General features: G+C 38.5%; 1 protein-coding gene across 3 annotated transcripts in view; it reads left to right on the forward strand.

The window, feature by feature from the left end:
• Nucleotides 1–19688, forward strand: part of AQR (aquarius intron-binding spliceosomal factor) — a 108121-nt gene that overhangs the window by 27046 nt on the left and 61387 nt on the right. For all 3 annotated transcript variants that reach the window (XM_007069393.4, XM_027831515.3, XM_037900523.2), the window contains 7 exons: nt 1610–1726; nt 5342–5455; nt 6489–6592; nt 8100–8202; nt 9902–10022; nt 15605–15746; nt 16629–16807. In XM_007069393.4, coding sequence (XP_007069455.2) covers nt 1610–1726; nt 5342–5455; nt 6489–6592; nt 8100–8202; nt 9902–10022; nt 15605–15746; nt 16629–16807 — 880 coding nt within the window. The remainder of the gene's footprint in view (nt 1–1609; nt 1727–5341; nt 5456–6488; nt 6593–8099; nt 8203–9901; nt 10023–15604; nt 15747–16628; nt 16808–19688) is intronic.

Consider the following 19688-nt stretch of genomic DNA (forward strand, 5'->3'; position numbering starts at 1 on the left):
CAGTTAGTAACAAAAGACTAATCAGATCATCCAGGCCACCACTTTGAAAGTACAGGGCACTGTCCCCGGAGAGAGGACATTTTTATTAAAGCTAATGTTTAAAATCAAGTTTATACACGTTAAGAAGGAGGGTACTGTACATCTGGGGTCAGGCTTGAGTTATGAGAGATTACAAGTATCAGTTATAAGGTTCACAAGATACATTCATAATACTTAACCAGCATAGATCCAGATTGGGGTACAATGCTAGATCTTAGCCAAAAGGCCAAGAAGTAGTAAATTTAGTGTCTGCTATCTCTACTATGTGTATTACAGGAGAGTTCGAGTTCAAATAGTTTGTGAAGCTTGCTGTACTGCTTGGAACGGGCGAACTAGAAACTAGTTATAAAAAGCCATCATGTTCTTTCTTCTCTGTAGCATGTCCCATGTGAATGGAGTATTTTTACATACATTTTAGGTCTCTCTTGCATCTGCCTCCCGCAGGGCATTTCATATTAAATTACATCCATTACAGCTGAATCTAAGTTACTTGGCCATTCTGCCACTTGCAAATGATATGTTTTTGAAGGAAACTGTCATGGTTTGACTGATGGCTTTTTTTTGTGTGTGTGTGTGACTATGAATGACAGTTATTAATTACTGCACTGACATACTGTTTCCTCCCCCCCCTCCCCCCCCCCCCATTCTGATTACTTAGTGGTGGTAACTGCATTCTGGCTGCTTCAATTCTATCTGTATTTTCAATTGAGTATGGTATTCTTCATTTCTTGTCCTAAACTGTTATCTAATATGTGCTGGTTTCAGAGTAACAGCCGTGTTAGTCTGTATTCGCAAAAAGAAAAGGAGTACTTGTGGCACCTTAGAGACTAACCAATTTATTTGAGCATGAGCTTTCGTGAGCTACAGCTCACTGTATTTCAGTGGTGGGAGTGAAGTCATTTCTCTCTTTTCCCTTACATCAGGAAAGATTTTAATAAGGCTTAAATAGTTCAATATGTGAAAAATTCTGAGATCCATTGTTTTCAGTAAACTTTAATGGAATGATTATCATCTTATTATAGTTACCGAAGTACATTTACTGATATTGGTGTCATGAGAAATACAAGTCTTGAATAGTATTTAAATTTAAAAAAAAATATGCACACAATATAAGGGAATGGCTCAGCTTTTACATTTTTAAAAAGTGCTCTCAAAAAAGCCTCTTTGCATTGTACAACAGATATGAAGGTCAAGGATATCGTTAATAAAATAATTGCTTCTTTGTCCTGCTAATCAAACACAAAATACAAATAAACAAATCAAATACACCTCAATAGTGAGGTGTGCATTCTGAGGCCCTGATCCTGTAAAAGGCTCCACCCTCATGGATTCATATACCTGCACAAAATCCACTCACTTAAACAGGAGTCAGCACAGGTGAATTGCATGCTAGGATAGATGTCTCTGGGAAGATTCTCTTTTATGTAAATAACCATCACCATCTGTTGATGCAGGACTGTCGTGACCCTCCATCTTGAAATGCAGAGAAGAGATATATATATATGGAAAGCCATGGGTTTCAAAATCATGTATGTTAAGACTACTACTAATGCCAAGTTATTTATTCTAGGCCTTGCTTCCCACACGGCGGTGGTTTAATACGGTATTAGATGACTCCCACCTTGTTGTTCATTGTTACCTCTCTAGCCTTGCTAAAAGGGAAAAGGAGGGCCATCTCTTCTGCCAGGTGAGTTTTGATCTTACTGAAGAGAGCGCTTCAGTTCTGAAGCAGCTCAAAATATTTGCTGCCTCTTCTCATGTTATCTCTCTTTGTCTGCTGAAAATGGTTACTTTGTCACTTTTTTTTGGAAATAAACTAAAAATTGGATTATTATTGAATAGACTTTGTGCACAGATTTATTTTAAATCCTCAAAACATTATTTTTGCATTACCTGTGTATGTGTGTGTTTTATATCCTTGTCTCTGTTTTGAGCAGTTTTTAAAATAGTCTACACAACATTCACCCAATGTGTCCTAACACAGATAAAACAAAAATCAGTTTAAATCTTTTGCTGTATTTGTGACCTCAAATTTTCTTCTGCCCAACTCAGTCCTCTCCAGAAGCCATAGGAAATGAATGGTTTATGTAGCATGCCCTGAAGTTCAACAGTTTAGGCTACTTTAGACCAAAGGTAGGTGTCAGCTGAATGGATGAGGGCAGTCTGGCCTAGTGGCTGGAGGGGCAGCCGGCCTAGCAGCTGGAGCCAAAGCCAAGGGTAAAACCGGAAGGCAGAAACTGGGTACCAGACCCAAGAGTTGAACTGTAGTCCATAATCAGGAACAGGAGCTGAGGGTCAAACTGGAGGTCAGGAATTGTAGTGAGCAGGGTATCAGCCAGGAGGGTTTCAAGGCAGGTGCAGGACAGAGGAAAGGCTGAGTGCAAGGCAGGAGTGGGCACAGTGGTGGGTATGAGCATTGAGAAGCTAGTGAGCTGCTGCTGCTGGCTTAAGAGTTGGCCTGCTGGCCTTTGCAGCCAATCAGGTTGTGTAACTAGTCAGGCCACCAGCTGCAGGCTGGGTGGAGACTAGCTCTGCTGCAGGCCCTGATTCCAGATAGCTCGGGAGTGAATTCCAAAACTGACAAGGCTTCATGAACATCCTACTAAATTTGACATTAGAATCACATTATTCTAACTGCCGTCCTTCTTTTCTTTTAATGTGCTGACAAGGTCTTAGCAGTTAATATTTCACAAACTGGTAGCTGTCAATGTTTTACACCATGAGAAAGCTGGTAAAGAAAACATTTCTAAATTTAATAGGCTAGCAGCTGTTAAAATCAATTCCAACTTGAAATGAAAAAGGACCTGGTAACCAGAATGATGTGAATTTTTTTCTGCTCAGGTCCTTTATCTTGAAGTCTGTCAAAGCTAGAAAGGCTTGAGTCCTCTTGATATATTTTGATACGGTCTCCCACAGTATTCTTGTCATCAAGTTTAAGAAGTATGGGCTGGATGAATGGACTATAAGGTGGATAGAAAGCTGGTTAGATCGTCGGACCCGACGGATAGTGATCAATGGCTCCATGTCTAGTTGGCAGCCAGTATAAAGCGGAGTGCCCCAAGGGTCGGTCCTGGGGCCGTTTTGTTCAATATCTTCATTAATGATCTGGAGGTTGGCATGGACTGCACCCTCAACAAGTTTGCAGATGACACTAAACTGGGAGGAGTGGTATGTACGCTGGAAGGTAGGGACAGGATACAGAGGGCCCTAGACAAATTAGAGGATTGGACCAAAAGAAATCTGATGAGGTTCAACAAGGACAAGTGCAGAGTCCTGCACTTAGGAGGGAAGAATCCCATGCACCGCTACAGACTAGGGACCAAATGGCTAGGCAGTAGTTCCGCAGAAAAGGACCTAGGGGTTACAGTGGACGAGAAGCTGGATATAAGTCAACAATGTGCCCTTGTTGCCAAGAAGGCTAATAGCATTTTGGGTTGTATAGGTAGGGGCATTGCCAGCAGTTTGAGGGACGTGATCGTTTCCCTCTATTCGACATTGGTGTGGCCTCATCTGGAGTACTGTGTCCAGTTTTGGGCCCCACACTTCAAGAAGGATGTGGAAAAATTGGAAAACATCCAGCGGAGGGCAACAAAAATGATTAGGGGACTGGAACACATAACTTATGAGGAGAGGCTGAGGGAGTTGGGATTGTTTAATCTGCGGAAGAGAAGAATGAGGGGGGATTTGATAGCTGCTTTCAACTGCCTGAAAGGGGGTTCCAAAATGGATGGATCTAAACTGTTCTCAATGGTAGCAGATGACAAAACAAGGAGTAATGGTCTCAATTTGCAGTGGGAGAGGTTTAGGTTGGATATTAGGAAAAAGTTTTTCGCTATGGGGATGGTGAAGCACTGGAATGTGTTACCTAGGGAGGTGGTGGAATCTCCTTCCTTAGAGGTTTTTAAGGTCAGGCTTGACAAAGCCCTGGCTGGGATGATTTAGTTGGGGATTGGTCCTGCCTTGAGCAGGGGGTTGGACTAGATCTCCTGAAGTCCCTTCCAATCCTGATATTCTATGATATTCTATTTTCAGGACCAGTATCTGTAGCAATTGTCCTGGACCACTCAAAGGAGAGTGAACTTTGATCCTCTCATTTTCAGCTGGATTGCCTTGCCTTCATAGCAAATTCCATTTGTTACCTGGATGTATCCAGATATAGTCTTTCTGCTGATAGGAGGAGCTTTGCCCTCCAGAGGTGCTGTATGGGGTTTACATTCTTTTTAAAGAAAGGTGCCTTCTGTGGCCAAAACAGGCTAGCCGGTAACCCCTTAGTATATAGCAGTACAGTCAGTGTGCCAGGCCTCTGTATCTATGCAAACAGTGTGCTAACAGTTTCAAGAAGTTCTTGCTTATTTTAATCTCATTTAATTTTCTTTACTATAGGGGTGGTTATGATCCCAGTGCAGCATTCAAAAATTAATTCTACTTTTTCATTATGATACTATTGAAGCAAATCCTACCATATTATACCTCATCACTTCATGGCAGATAATTACATTTTTATCTTTTTCACTTGTTATGCATGTATTGCAGGCACTAGAACTTCACTTTATGTATTTGAAGTTATTTGTTGTTAAGATGTTCTCTGCAGCTTTATCTGATGGCAGTTAAGCTAAATTCCCTATGTAACTAGTCTCAACTTCAACTATTGGCAGCTCCTGTGAGAATTTCCTTGATAAAAAGCTAATCAATAATTATTTTAGTCTCTTAAGAGATCACTTCCAAAGTATACCTTTATTTTGTGGTTGGAACTGTAGCCTTTGAATTGCTATGAGATATATTGTCACTTTTGAAGTTAATTGTGCATACATGTAGAACATTGCATTGTACATGTATCAAGTGATATTTGAATAGTTCATTTTTATTTGCATGTATAGCCTTTTACAAGAATTCGTATGAATGGCATTCAGTGTAATGTGTCTGTGGCCATGTGGATGTAAATTCAATATAGGGGTGTCTATATGAAATATTTTACAACTCTCTGCATACAGAGATAGGTATTATGGACATTGCTAGGACTTTCTTAAACTGTAGATAGAATCTCATTTAAAATTTGTTTGTTTAAATGATAGAATCTCATTTAAAATTAGCCAAGTTATTTTTGGCTAATGCACAAAACATATAAATGATCAGTCCATGCATATTTCTCTGTCTAGATTTATTGGTACCTTGGTAAGATATATATTATACAGGGGTCCCTGAAGTTCAGATGTTAGGTTCCATCTCTTTTTGTTCAAGGTTTTATATGGTAGTTGCTGATCCCATTCTCATACGTCACTAATTTACATGTATCGTGTTTCAGCTTTTAGACATGCTTAAATTCTACACCGGCTTTGAAATTAATGACCAGACTGGGAATGCTTTGACAGAAAATGAGATGACTACAATTCACTATGATAGAATTACTTCCTTACAGGTAGGCAAACACTGGGTTTCATTTTTAATATATTTTTTTAAATATAAGTTGCAAATAAGATGGTGATTCTGGTCTTTCCAAAAGGAAACATCTTGCTTTTTTCTGCTGTATTAAAGGAATGGTGCTAGTCTTTCAGTTCCTAACTTTGCATAGCTTCGTTCAAAAATATTCTGAAGAACTTCATATAACACACACTTCGAATTGCATGAGCAGATAAAAGAGCAATTAGCCTGTGTGTATGTGCAGAGAATCTAACTATAGTGACAGTCAATATTAGTAAGTTTATTATCTGCTTCAGCAAAACAATACCACCTCCAGTTTTGATCTTGTCAACTCATTAACTAAAAAGGGTCAGTCTCCATAAGACTTATTTGTGTGGGAAACCTAGGTGCAGGAGGAAGTGGTATTGGTTATGCAATAGATGTCACTTTTCCCCAGAATAAGTACTCAGCATACTGCTGCTAATAGTGCTGTCTTTCAGGTGAGATATAAACCACATCCTCACTACCTGTGGTTATTATGGGACTTTTCACAAGAGCGTTATGCATGTTTCACATGATGCTAATTAGGACTGTGAAGAGATTTCTTTTTGGGTTTTCACAGCAGTTTTGAATTGCACCTCTGGAGGTTCACTGAAATTTTCATGTCTTTTAAAGTTCAGAACTAGATGAACTTTGGTGAGTGAAATCCCGGAGTTTCCACAACCTTGTCAGTCTCTACCAAAATTTCATTACTGCCAATTAGGAGGCTATTATAATGCCAAAACATCTAGTGTTTATCAGACATGTTAGAAAAATAAATACATCTCAGAAGAACAAGAATTGTAAGTCACATTTACTAAGCAGAAAAATAGTTGCTTTTTCATTATTTTTACTCCAATAGTGCCCACTCTGTGCTAGGTGCTGCACAGAGGAAGGTGGAGTTCTTACATGTTCATGTTCACGGTCTTTTATTATTAAACTCTTGTCAGAGCAATCCCCCCCCCCGAAAATGTCAATTTAACCTCTCATTAAATTTTGGGGGGCTTTTCTAGAGAGCAGCTTTTGCACATTTCCCGGAACTATACGATTTTGCACTTTCAAATGTGGCAGCAGTGGACACTCGTGGTTCATTGGAAAAACTGTGTGGACCCCTGAGGTAAGCCATAAAGATGGAAATTCAGTTCTTCTGTTTCAAGTTTATTTCTCTCCATTGTTTGTTACTAGTCTTCTAGCCTTTTTATGTATATTGTAGTAATACATGTGTAATGCTGTAATTAAATGTGACATTGCAAATTATGACTCCTGGTTTGAAGAAGACATTTGGGGTTGGGACTCTTGGGTTCTGCTTCTGACTTGCTGGGTAACCTTGGGCAAATCATTTGTGCTTCAGTTTATTCATTTGTGGAACCTAGTACGTAGACTACTTGCCACATCTGGGTGTGGTGATGTTTAATTTATTATTGCTGGGTTGCTACTTTCTGCTTGTAAAATGCATCTTTCCCTTAATTCTGATCTCTGGGTAGAGTGAAAGAAACACCATCGATTTGAAATCTAGTCATTTTAAAAGTAGAAGAGTTAATAGTTTTTGGAACTATACATGCCCCTGAGTCGTCCTGCCATTTTTTATGGCTTTGCAATAATTCAGGTTTTCCTGATGATATTTTCAAAATGTTTTTCTTTACTTACTGCTGCATCAAAGACCCACAGAAATCACTGGGGGAATTTGAGTTGGAGCCACTCTTTCTCCCAAAGTTCTGCCAAGTGCATAAAATAAAGAAACAGGAAAAAATATAAATGCTTTTCACTAATCTTAGTTACAGTTCAAACATTTTCATACAAGTAACGTATATATTTGCTGTAGTTACAATAGTTATTCTGTAAGTTGACTGGGCGTGCCTTTATGCCTGCTATTATAACAATTCTTAATGCAGTTCTGGGATCTCTGATACTATAGGATAGGTTAAACTGCTTTCTTTCTGCCTGTCTTGTCATTCTGTAAATTTTCCCACTATTTAGTCATAGTAAAACTAACAAAAACAATAGCAGTGAACAAAAAACCATCTTCTCTTGAACTACGTGTTAGAATTGGCTTTTTCCTTTTCAAACATAATAGCCTCATCCTGAAAAATGTAGACCTTTTCTAGACTAACATTTAAAAGTGTGATATTAGTATGTATTAGCTAACATGCAAACACATTTTAAAAGTTTAATGTGGATAGGTACTCTGCCTTTAACACACAGACTCTACCCTGGGCTTTAGCTTGACCACTTTAGCAAATATTAAAGGCAGCGTGTCTTGTCTGTTCAAATATATGTGAATATATATGGAAATGAAAATCTTAGCTGGAAGTTCTGATTATGTTCCCTATTTTTGTATCTGAATTCTTTATGAATGGTGTGCTGTATCTGTTGTTATTTCTTAGTCACTTTCTGTGGTGTAAATGTTATGCTGATTTCCTCTAGGCAATTAGCAGGTGAAGCAACTAAATAAAAACTTTACGTAACTTTTAAGACTCTCTAAGGTTTTTTCTTGATTGTGTTACCTGAACAGTAAAACTATCAAATCTTCATTTTTTTTTTTTTGTTGTTAACAGCAGTTTTTATAAAATGTAAAAAATCACTCAGTGGCTTTTGTATTTCCTCCCTCCCCCCATATTATGCAGCCCAAACACACTCCACCAGGTGGCATCATACCTCTGCTTGTTACCGGCTCTACCTGAAGGGGAAGATACAGGCTATGACAAAGAATTTCTGCTAGAATTACTGGTAAAGCACACACATGCTAATTACATTTATCACCTATGTTTTTTCTTACAAGAAGGCTTGCGTTCACTTCCTAAAATTGAATAAAATCACAGCAATTGCAGCTCTAATGCTGCCAACCACATGATGGCTTTCACAGTTAGGAGTGCCTTATGAACTACAGCAGTATGATGACTGAGTGAGTTGGAAACCGATGTGATTCAAATCTAGTAATTAATGACTAATCTTCAAACAGGGAAAAAGATGATTTAGGAAATATGGCTCCTCTGGGAAAGTGGTGGTGTGTCTGAACAGTGGCAACTTTAGAGGACTGTTGCTTAAGCTCCACATATCATGAAAGTTGTTACAGCATGCGTAGATGCTTGCATTATACCTGCGTCCTTAGTTATTTAGACCTGTTTAAAATATAATTAGGCTGTGATTTTTTTTTCCAGTGCTGTCTAGAGGGATGTAGACATTCCGTTCCCATAAATTAAAGTGAGAATTGAGCATTCAGATCCCATAGGCAGGTTTGAAAATCTCCACAGGAGTATAGAAATGGGGGCGGGGGGGATTCACTTGAGTAGATATTGATCTGAGCAAGGAACTCTAACCTGTGTTGTAATGATGGGACGCTTCTCAACATATCCATTGTTCCATCTCCTCTTCGAAGGCTGCCTTTTCTGTAGCTGATCATATTTTAAAATTATTTGGAATATTTTCTTGATGTTATTGTATGAGCAGTTTTAAGTCAGATTGTGAACTGATCCCCCTAATACAAAGCCTATTCAAACAGGATGCAGTAGTATCAGATACATTTTTCTGTTTAGGCACTGGATATAAATATTTATTGCTGGGTGTAAAGTATCAGACTTAACTACTATAGGTAAACATTGGTGTTCAGAAAAAATATAGTGAAAATTTGTTTCATCTTCAGTTTAGATTTTAACCTTGTGAGGGAAATTTGACTACATATTTTCAGCCATTTCATACCTTTTTGGTGCTGTTTAAAACTACTGAAAACAAATTATGCCATTTTTAATAGGGAAAGAGAACCTTTCTTCTCCTGTGTTTTCAAAGAGTAATGTTAAAAGTAGGACATCCAGATTATAGTGGGATGTGCAGTATTAAGATCCACGCTTGAACTATTGATGATCCGATTCCATTGAGCTACATGCTAACTCTTCTGTGATAATCGTATAACTTCATTTGCGTTTGATAATGCATCGTTGGATACCACCTGTACTCTCAAAGAGCCTGATCCAAAAACCCTTTGAAGTTAATGGGAGTTTTTATTACAGGTGACTTTGGATGAGACCATTAATTAATGAATTATTAAACAGGCCTAGTTTTCAAAGAGGCATAAACCTGGCCTCTTAAAATTACACCTGAGCTTTTTTGTCATCTTAGTAAAGTTGGACCTCTTTCATTGTTTTTTGAAGAAATAGCCCATGGTTGTTAGCAATACATCTTATGATTTCCTTCAATGTACAAGCAAGATTGATTAATTGAAGAAAAATAAAACATAGACAGTTTGGAGGTAACTTTTTAATTTCTGAAGTCTTAAGGTACTTTTATCACTTCAGCTTGTTGTGTTAGCTGAAGACGTGATCTTTTTAATGTTCACTTCCTGGATGACCATCCTATACGTTATTTGTCACTTGCATAGAAAACTGTTGACTTGGTTAGGCTTTGGTATAAATGTTCACTTTCGCTTTCCTAGGTGTCTCGTCATGCACGTCGAATATCTCAAATTCAGCAGCTTAACCAGATGCCTCTGTATCCCACTGAGAAGATTATTTGGGATGAAAATATTGTCCCAACTGAGTACTATTCTGGAGAAGGTATATTTGTTGAGATATATTTGGATTGCTCTTAAAACTTCATAGTTCAAAGGACTTGTCGTTAATTCTGGTTCATTAAGAACTATTCCACAGCTTCTAAATCTGGACTATATTTATTTTTGGCTACTTTAGTGCCTTTTAACTTCCAAGAAAAAAAAAAATCTGTGTTTATAGGCTTATTTGAATTGGACTGCATAAATTTGATCTGAAATGAATGTCTTTGTTACCAGTTAGATAAACATAGATTAGAAAAGAAGAATAAAAGCTTGGAGTAAATCATAAAACCATCTCATTTGCTCTATCTGTACATAAGCACAGAAAAAAGCTGCTTTCCACCTTGCTACTACCTGCTCCCAAGAAGTGAACTGTAGAGAGCTTGAGAGAGAAGTGAGTCATGCCATAGTTTGATAGTGAGCAGCAAGTGAATTCTGTTGAGTTCTTTTAAAAGAATTTGCTCTTTTTCCAAATTGATTCTTGAAAAGTCAGTTTCATGTGGTGAGGTTTTGTCGCTTTCAGTTTAAATTGAAATCCCAAACTCTTAATACATATCCTGAAAACTAACATCTGCATTATAAAACTGCTTATGTTCAATATTGGGGATTAGTTTTTCAAATATTTTAAATATTTATGTTTGCCAGTAATGGCTTGTCAGTGAACCAATTTATACAGTTTTATGGATAAAAGTGCCAATCTACATTTGTCGCAGAATTGTACCAGTGGGCACTTCAGGATGGAATCCATAGTCTGTGTGGCAGTCAGGTGCCCTGAGAATGTTTAGGGAATACGTGGAATTTCTAATGTCGGTTTAACCTCTTCCCTCATCCCCACAGATCTGTTCCTGTTGTCAGCTAAGTAATGCCATAAAGCCTAGAGCTCTGCCACTGCTAGGAAATGTAAGCTATATCTCTTCCTTGGTTGAGGTGGAGAACACAACAGTCTAGGGAAGATGTTTAAATTAGGGACATGATCATTCTCTGAACTGAAATTGGTTTTTTACATCTGAATTCTTTTTTAAAAAGCAATCAAAAAATTCCACTTTGAATAGCCACATGGATATTCTTTGAAGATCAGCGCATGCAGAGCAGAATAATAACAACTTACACTGATAACAGCACTAGTATTATGGCAGTATTTTGTCTCGTAACACTATTGAGATTCTGCAGCGTAAGAGATTCCCTTTTCCTTATAGCAGTGATATCTGGAAACTGCCGTGTTAACTTGAACACTCTAATCTCTCCAGGAAGGTAATACTTAAACTGCTTGAAAATCAAGTTTTCTTCTTAATCAGGCAAACAAGCTGGCTACATTCCAGAACAGACGACATTCTTAACTGGGTACAAGGCCATGCAGTTGTACAGCTTTCTCTAACAACACAGTCTTATACAGACTCCAGTGGAAGGCCATTCTTTGAAACAGTCTGACATGTTTCAGAGAATCACTTCAGTTATTTAATACATATTTGCGTTTGTGCACACCTGCATATGCATTTTTGTGCACTGTTAGCTGTGGTAGATTCCATCATAACAGATAGAATTGTCATGTGCAAAACCTGTTACTATGGGCAGAGGAGCAATGTGTACATGAGTGGTTGCACACAGAAATAGAGAACGCCTTGTGAAAATTAAGCCTGAAAAATTATCTGTATTCTTGAAGCCAAGGGGTGACATGGAATAGAATAGCTGCAGTAGCAGTTTTCATTGCCAGCAGAATGTAGATTAGTTAAGTCCATCAGTGCTGCTTCTCATAGTGGAGAGTCTGTAGAAATCCTTATTTCAATGATGCCCTTTTTAGTGAAACTTCCATTTCAAATGCTCTTATACCTATTTGTATATGGGATTCTTAACGATATACGCAACAAAAACGGACAGACTTATTTTCACACTGGTAAACTGAAACAGTAATTTTAACCGATGGCAGGAAAAACTTTCTGTAGTCCTGTGTAATTACTCGTTTCTGTGTTGCTTGTTTTATGCTTTCACTTTGCAAAATATGAATATTGTATACTGTGTTATAAAGATGCTATGCTGAATTGCTGTCAGCCCTTTATACAATTTGTCTCTAATTACGCACACAAAACTTCGTTAAAAGAACATTATTAAGGTTGCAAAGGCGAGCTCTCAAAAGTAGGAAATGCCAGAACTAGGGTTGCCTGTTTACTCTTAATTCTGGCATTTCTTAACTTCTGAGTGCTTGAGAGGGTCCGCGAACCAGGGTTCCTGCCTATTTGGTGGATCAGGAAGAAGGCCATGAGCCAGTTTTACGCCAGCATGTTTATCCAAAAACCCTTTTTCTTGGTTGGTCCCTGGAGAATCCAATTTGAACTAGTATATGAATATCTCTCTGGGGGTGCTTCAAAGGGTTGATAACAGAGGAAGTATATTAGCATTCCCCCCGCTTTCTACTAGAGAAGGTACGATAGGTATTAACCCTAATTCAGTAAGGTTTAACTTAATTAAATGAAGCTAATCTTAATTCCATAGGGTGTTTCAGGGTATTATAGGATACTGTCTATCAGTCACCCCATTGTGTGCTGCCCTGTTGATACCCACATAGGCCATCAGCAGGGCTGGAACCTCCAGATCCACTGCACAGACCTCTGCCACTTGAATTAAGGGAGTAACTGTTCGCAGTAGAAGATTGTCATTTGCTATGTGGACTGACACTAGAGGGTGTTTGGATACTTTTATCAGTGGGTTTCACAGATGTTTGCCAACAGCAGAGGACTGGTGAGACTCCGAAGTCTTGGGTTTCACTCCAGGCTCTGGAGAGGGGTATGCTGTACTGGGCACAGACTCTTTGGCCCATTCCTCCAGACATTTTATCTTCATATAGCTTCACGGAATAGAAATAATTGTATTCTATCACCTTTCTTTATTGGCAGTGTGTCTCTGTGCTTGTGGAAGCCAACATGTACTGTGTGCCAGAAAGATTTCAAGGATAATATTGCATGTTACAAGAGTTTTCACACTTTCACAGTTCATAAACAAAGGTGTAAAACTGGGACAGTAGTCAAGTGAAAGTATTAAATGTATAAAGCCCTTTGTTATGAATATTTACCAATATTTTTTTTATCCTCTTCTCCCCCTCCCCCCCCCCCCCCCCCCCCCGGAAAATGTCTGGATTAAATCCCAGTTAACACCCCCCCCCCCCCCCCCCCCCCGGAAGTTTGGCTTTTTTGGGACCTGGGAATTTTTTGTGGGGGAAGCAGATGGGGCTCTGTCAGATGGAGGTGGTGATATTCATAGGCTGCAGCCTTCCACTCCTCTCCTCATCCTGGCCCTTCGGTATGACTCTGTTTGCTTCCTGTGCGCAGGAGGGGAGTTAGAAGAGCAGGGAACTGGGTCCTGGCAGTTGAGACCACCTGGCCATTATATGGAGGGGAAGGCTTCCTCACCTGCCCTTTGGTGCATACCTCATCTCCTCCCCCGTATCTCTCTCCCTCCCCCCCCTTCCCTCCAGCGGTTTGTTTTGTTTGCCAATTTTCTCCCATTTTTAAATAAAACCTGTTAAATTCCTGGGAAGCTAAAATTAAAAACCAAAAACAGAAGGCCTTCTAAATGAGCAATGCGTAAGAACTTGAGTTGCGGAGCAACACTAGTATTTCCATAGTGTAAGCTAAAAATGCAGCTATTTATTTTGGAGAGACAAGGTGAGTGAGGTAGTAACTTTTATTGGGCCAAACTTTTTCATTGGTGAGAGAGACAAGCTTTCAAACTACGCAGAACTCTTCTTGAGTTCTGAGAAAAGTACTCGGAGTGTTACAGCTAAATACAAGGTCAAACAGATAGATTAGTATAAGTAGTAAGTACATATTCTGAGGGACCATTTAAGGTTAAGTAGCCTATTATCCTGGGACTGACATGGCTACAACAACATTGCTATTTATTTTGGGCTTTCTGTGCCCAATTTTTAACACACTTAGGTCTCCCTCCATTAGCTTGACTTAATTAAAACTAATCCATCCACTTGAAATTTCATAGGAATGATTTTATGCCAACGTGGAGATGATTTGGGGCTAATTGGGCAGGGTATTTGAGGGAGAAGATGGCTCGAAGTATGCAGTGAACTCATTTCTAGAACATTTTCCTATTGTGGTTTGTTGTTGGTTTTTTGGTCCCATGGTAACTCCATGAGCTTGGCTCAGATAGAAACTCCAAAATTTATTTAATCTCCAAACCTGGTGCCAATGATAGTTGGGGAGGTTGTTGCTGTCATTATTTAGCTGTTTAAAAGCATTTTCTGCATAAAATATATCTCTGGAGCCAGACGGAGCTAAGTATGGGTGGTTACAATGCTGGGAAGATAAGGTAGGGAATTGTGTGCTGGGTGGGAGGTGTGTGGTTTTTAGTTGACAAGTGAGAGGGATAGTACTGAATGGGTGAGTACAGTATGGACAATGAAGGGGGCCCATTAAGTAGAATAGGTACTTCTCTCATAGATAAATTCTCTCCTCCTGCCCCTTCTATTCCCTCTGCGTAGCTCTATCAACAAAAATGTATCAGTTACTTCAGGAGGGGGAAAACATTGAACACTAGCACAAATCTTAGTCACCAAAGCGCCTTTACTCTGCCCCATATCACTATTACCATGATATATCCAAAATAGAGAGAACCCTATCCTCAAATGTTTTTACTATATTACTGATAGGAAAATTAAAGGTGACCTTCAGATAATTTTTTTCTGCTGCTTCATAATGTCTATAGAAGCACAGAAAGCAGGGGGATTTTTTCCTTTTTTTCCTTCAGGTGTATTGTTAATGTCAAGTTTGGCTTTGTCTTGTCTTGTTTTATGAGAGGGTTTCTGGTAGATGTTGGTAAAGGTTATTGTGAGCCCTAATAAAGTGAAGGAATCACGGTGAAGAATCTTTGGACAAAGCAGCTCTTTGTTAAATGTTATTTCTTCACTGAAAATAAAGAGATCAACTTAATAATAGTAATAAAAAAACTTCCTCCCTTTTTCAGTTGCTCAGCCTTCACTCTCTTGGTTCTAGTTCTCTAGTCATCAGTCTTCCAGCCTAGAAACGCTGAAGTTCTAATGTAAAAATAAACAGAATCCACCTGCCTCATTTCTCTTTTTGATTTTTGGCGAAGAAACCACCTGACTTGTCCACAGCATGTGTCACTGGACCAATTCTTCTACATCAGAAACTTTTTGTGGGAATTGTCTAGTATGGTTGTCCTAACTGTAGTCACTTCTGGTGAAGTCAGATTTTTTTTTTTTTTTTTTTTTTTTTTTTTTACCAATGACAGCAAATAATTTGCTATGGTAATGCAAAAACATGTGTCTTTTAAGTACGACAGTTGCATACAGAGAAATGGTCAACAAGAATAAAATAGTACAGTTAGATCGCTTGAAGGTGATTTACAAAGGGGGGGGAATGGCCTTTGTGCCACCCCTTCCTTCCTTCCCCCCCCTTTTTTTGGTGTAGTATGTGGCTTTAGAAGAAAGTATTTAAATCTTCTCGTATCATGACTAAAGCATGATGATGGAATTGTACATAGTGTTTATGAATACGTAAAACCAATGAATTTGTTACATTAATAGACAGAAGATGGATTTAATGTTTTTTTTTTTTTTCTTAGGCTGCCTCGCTCTTCCTAAACTGAATTTACAGTTTCTGACTCTTCATGACTACCTTCTACGGAACTTTAATCTCTTCCGCTTAGAGTCTACATATGAGATCAGACAGGACATTGAGGATAGTGTCAGTAGGATGAAACCTTGGTAATATTTCTGTATTAACTAAAACAAACCAAACACCCACAATGTAGGAAGTAGCTAAAGCTTTTTGGGGAATTAATAATTAGTGATGTCTATAATACAAAGTGGATATAGTCATCTAAGTAGTAACCAACTGTTTCCAGTTGTTATAAAGGTATAAATGTGGTGTTCCATAATCTCTTCTAAAATACTGCTTCATGCAAGATTAATCTTCTAATAATATTATTAAAATATATTCTGGGTATGGTTGCCCACGAAGAACGCTTGTGACCACTATGTGCTGACTAGTATTTCTTTAGTAACATTAAGACCTTATTTGTGTTAAGTGTTAACCACAAACTTCACTGTATTAACAATTGTTCTTAATTGTTGATCATTTGTATCAGTGTTATGGATGTGGAATACTGGTGGGATTTTCACAAGTATTCAGTATTGGCCTAACTGTGCTCCCAGTGAAGTCAAAATGTTATCACTAGGAGCAGAGTTACACCGGTGCTGAGTGCTTTTGAAAATCCCACCTATATGTCACCATTTTCTGTAGTGCATAGGGTGTACTCTCCCTTTCATACCCATTAAATCTTTCTGTGGTGGTCTCATCTTCTCTTTCCTTGAATGACTTTGTTTTTGAAATGTCATCACAAATTTTACCTTCACACAGGAGGTGAGAATATGAAATAAAAATGTTAGTTTACATTATATGTTGATTCTTTGATACAAGATATGCTGAAATTTCATGCTTTTTAAATTCTTCCTCGTGTCCCTTAAATATTGGAGCTGATGATGTGGTTTTTAAATTATTCAGCAGTTTAAAGAAAATCTGAATGCAGCAATGGTTGATGGTTCTAACACACTGTTGATTTTATTTATTTATTTATTTATTTTTAGGAAATCCGAATATGGAGGAATTGTGTTTGGTGGATGGGCTCGAATGGCACAACCCATTGTGTCTTTCACTGTGGTAGAGGTAGCAAAGCCCAACATTGGTGAAAACTGGCCAATGCGAGTACGAGCAGATGTTACAATTCATTTGAACGTCAGAGATCACATCAAAAATGAATGGCAAGGTGCTCATTTTTATGTCAGTAATGAACATTCCATGCCTATTGTAGATACAGTACTATCAGTATTTGGGATGAGTGTAGAGCTTTCATAATATTATAGTGTTAAAGTACCCTGATCCTACTCAATATTATGGCACAAAAGTAGCTACACTATTGAGGTTGGTATACAGAGTTAAGTTTTAACAGATTTAAACCTTTATTTTGTAAAAATCTAATTAAAATATAAAAAACCCCAAATATAAACTATGAATGCTCCATATTTTTATGGTGCTTTGAAAAATAAATTGATATAGAAAAAATAAGAGTTCAAAAATTACCCTGGTGGGAGATCTCCTCCTCCCCCCCACCCCGATCGCCTTACTTTGCTTTGTACTTTTTTGAAAGAAATCTAAAATACTACTTCTGCTGATTTCTAGAATATTAGTTATAGATAGGTTGTGTTTGTCTGTAGAGCGCTCTATAACTTTTTATCTACAGTGGAAATTTATGTACACCAAATTGAATATGCCATATTTTAATTGACTATAAATCTGCTGTATCTCAAATGCTGTAACTTACTTTTGGGTGCAAATAAAGGAGAGAGAGACTGAGACTTTATAGCCCCTATAGCCTAGGAGAACATTCCCTGAGCTGGAAAAGAATATGCCAAGAATTCAAATCTTACCGCTTAACTGCTGTTAAAATTCTCATACAGTTCTCTAAAGCCATCAACTCCAACCTAGAAGATAGTTAGGGAACAGCCACTGAATGCTTTACTCTTAATACATACAACGAAAGGGGTGGTTGGAGGCTAATCACATAATGGGTGTTTAAACAAATCTCTAAGCAAATATGATTTTCTATAATTCCCTCCCAGAACCCATTCCTCTATATTGTGATTCACGCCATTAATGGATATAGCACATTCTTTGTAGAATACTAACATCAGCACTGCATTCTGTTGTATGAACTTTCCACAGCCCTAAGAGGTTTTTACCTAGTATTTGGCAATTGGCATTGTGATTGTTCCATAGCAGTCCATAAAATAAAGCAGGAAAACTTCTGTAAAATGACACCCTAGGATGGGTTGTCAGCAGTTTTAATTGAACGTGGGACCTCTGGACCTAAAAACTTGATCCTCTACTGCCTGAGCTAAAAGAACTAGCTCTGTTAGTTCCGTCAGTAGCAGACTCAAACTGTCTTCTGTGAAACGACAGCCATTCTCCATCTAGGCAAGGCAGAAAGGAGCTGTTCCTAACAGTCTTCCATTCTCTTTATTCTGGCTCATGTACTTCGCTTTAAATAATCAGTTCTCTCCCTCAGCTCTGCAAGATAAAGCCCCACTACATTTTCAGCTTTTCACCTACCACTACAGGATTCTACAGTAACCTAACGGGTTCTTTTTTAAAGAACCTACATAGTCTTTTTCGTCCTGTTCAAAAGCTGTCCCCTTTCTGATGTGTACATGTGCTCGCCAAAGTAACAACCACAATTTAAGCCATTGTCAGAACATACTTTCCACCTTTTTTTAGCTGAGTGGTAGTTGCATAAAACTCTGAAAATAAAGTTTGTCGTGATGGCAACAGTGCCGTGTTCTGTCGTCTGTTCGTTAGACAGCTGAGAACTACACAAACCAAGGAAACTTGGCGCAGGCCTATACTGCTAAGTTTTGTTGGCATAACTATGTTGGTCAGGGATGTGAAAAAGCTACACCATCTAGCCAACGTAGCTATGCTGGAAAAAAACCCTCCTTAGACACTGTAGAAGCTTGATAGCTAAATGACAGAAGCATTTGTCTAATGTCGTTTGGGGAGGTGGAGTTATTATGCTGGCAGAAGCACTCCTCCTCAAGACATATGCTATATCTAGACAAGGCTTGGGTGTCACTTTTGCAGAAGTAGTAGCTGAAAATCTTATTTTTGTTTACATCTCTGTATGTACTGATTTAGAGACGTTTAATGGCATTGACTCTGAAAAGGAAATATGTCTCCAAAATAAAAATGGTCTCTGTCTATACTGTTGTTGGAATAATTAACATGAAAAGGGAAAGTGTCTGCAATGTATGGGGTAATGATTTTACGAAAGATCTGCCTTGAGTATTTATTTTTTAAAAAAGCTTGCCATAATATTTTTATATTGTATGATTTACTTTAATGGGATATCAAGATGGAAAACTCCATAAGTCACTTTAAAATCCTCTAAAACTTTGAGAAATAAAGGTCTGGTCTACACTTGCGGGGGGAGTCGATGTAAGGTACGCAACTTCAGCTACGAGAATAGCGTAGCTGAAGTTGACGTACCTAGATAGACTTACCGCAGCGTCTTTACGCTGGTGAGTCGACTGCTGCCACTCTGCCGTCGACTTTGCTTGCACCTCTTGTGGCGCTGGAGTTCCGGAGTTGACGGGAGAGCGCTCAGGGATCAATTTATCGAGTCTAGACAAGATAAATCGACTTCCGATATATCGATTGCTACCCGGCTATCCGGCTGTACTGTAGACCTATCCCGAGAGCCCTCCAAAATTAAAATTGTGGGATTATTTGAGTGAAAACTACTCAACTGGATAAGCATGCTGACAGCAAGCCCAACATGCTGAGTATTTCAGTTGTATACCTTCTGTTACACCTTGACTCCATTCCTCTTGTAAAAGTAATACCTTGCTTGCTAACAAGAACAGAACAGACAAGTAGTGTGGAGAGATGGTGTGGCCTGCATGCTGGTAGTCTTCTTTGTTAAAGTTGTGGAGAAAATCTGATCCCTTTTATATTACAAGGGAAAGGTGATGGGCTTTGACTTGATTAAAGCCAGTGTTTTTCCGGTTGTGCTTTTTAATGCTGTCGGGAATTGCCAGCTGGCACTGTATAGCCTATGTTTCCTAGTGTAGTATCAGTAGGCAACACTTTGT

The sequence above is a fragment of the Chelonia mydas genome, chromosome 6, assembly GCF_015237465.2.
Source record: "Chelonia mydas isolate rCheMyd1 chromosome 6, rCheMyd1.pri.v2, whole genome shotgun sequence".
NCBI classification, from domain to species: domain Eukaryota; kingdom Metazoa; phylum Chordata; order Testudines; family Cheloniidae; genus Chelonia; species Chelonia mydas.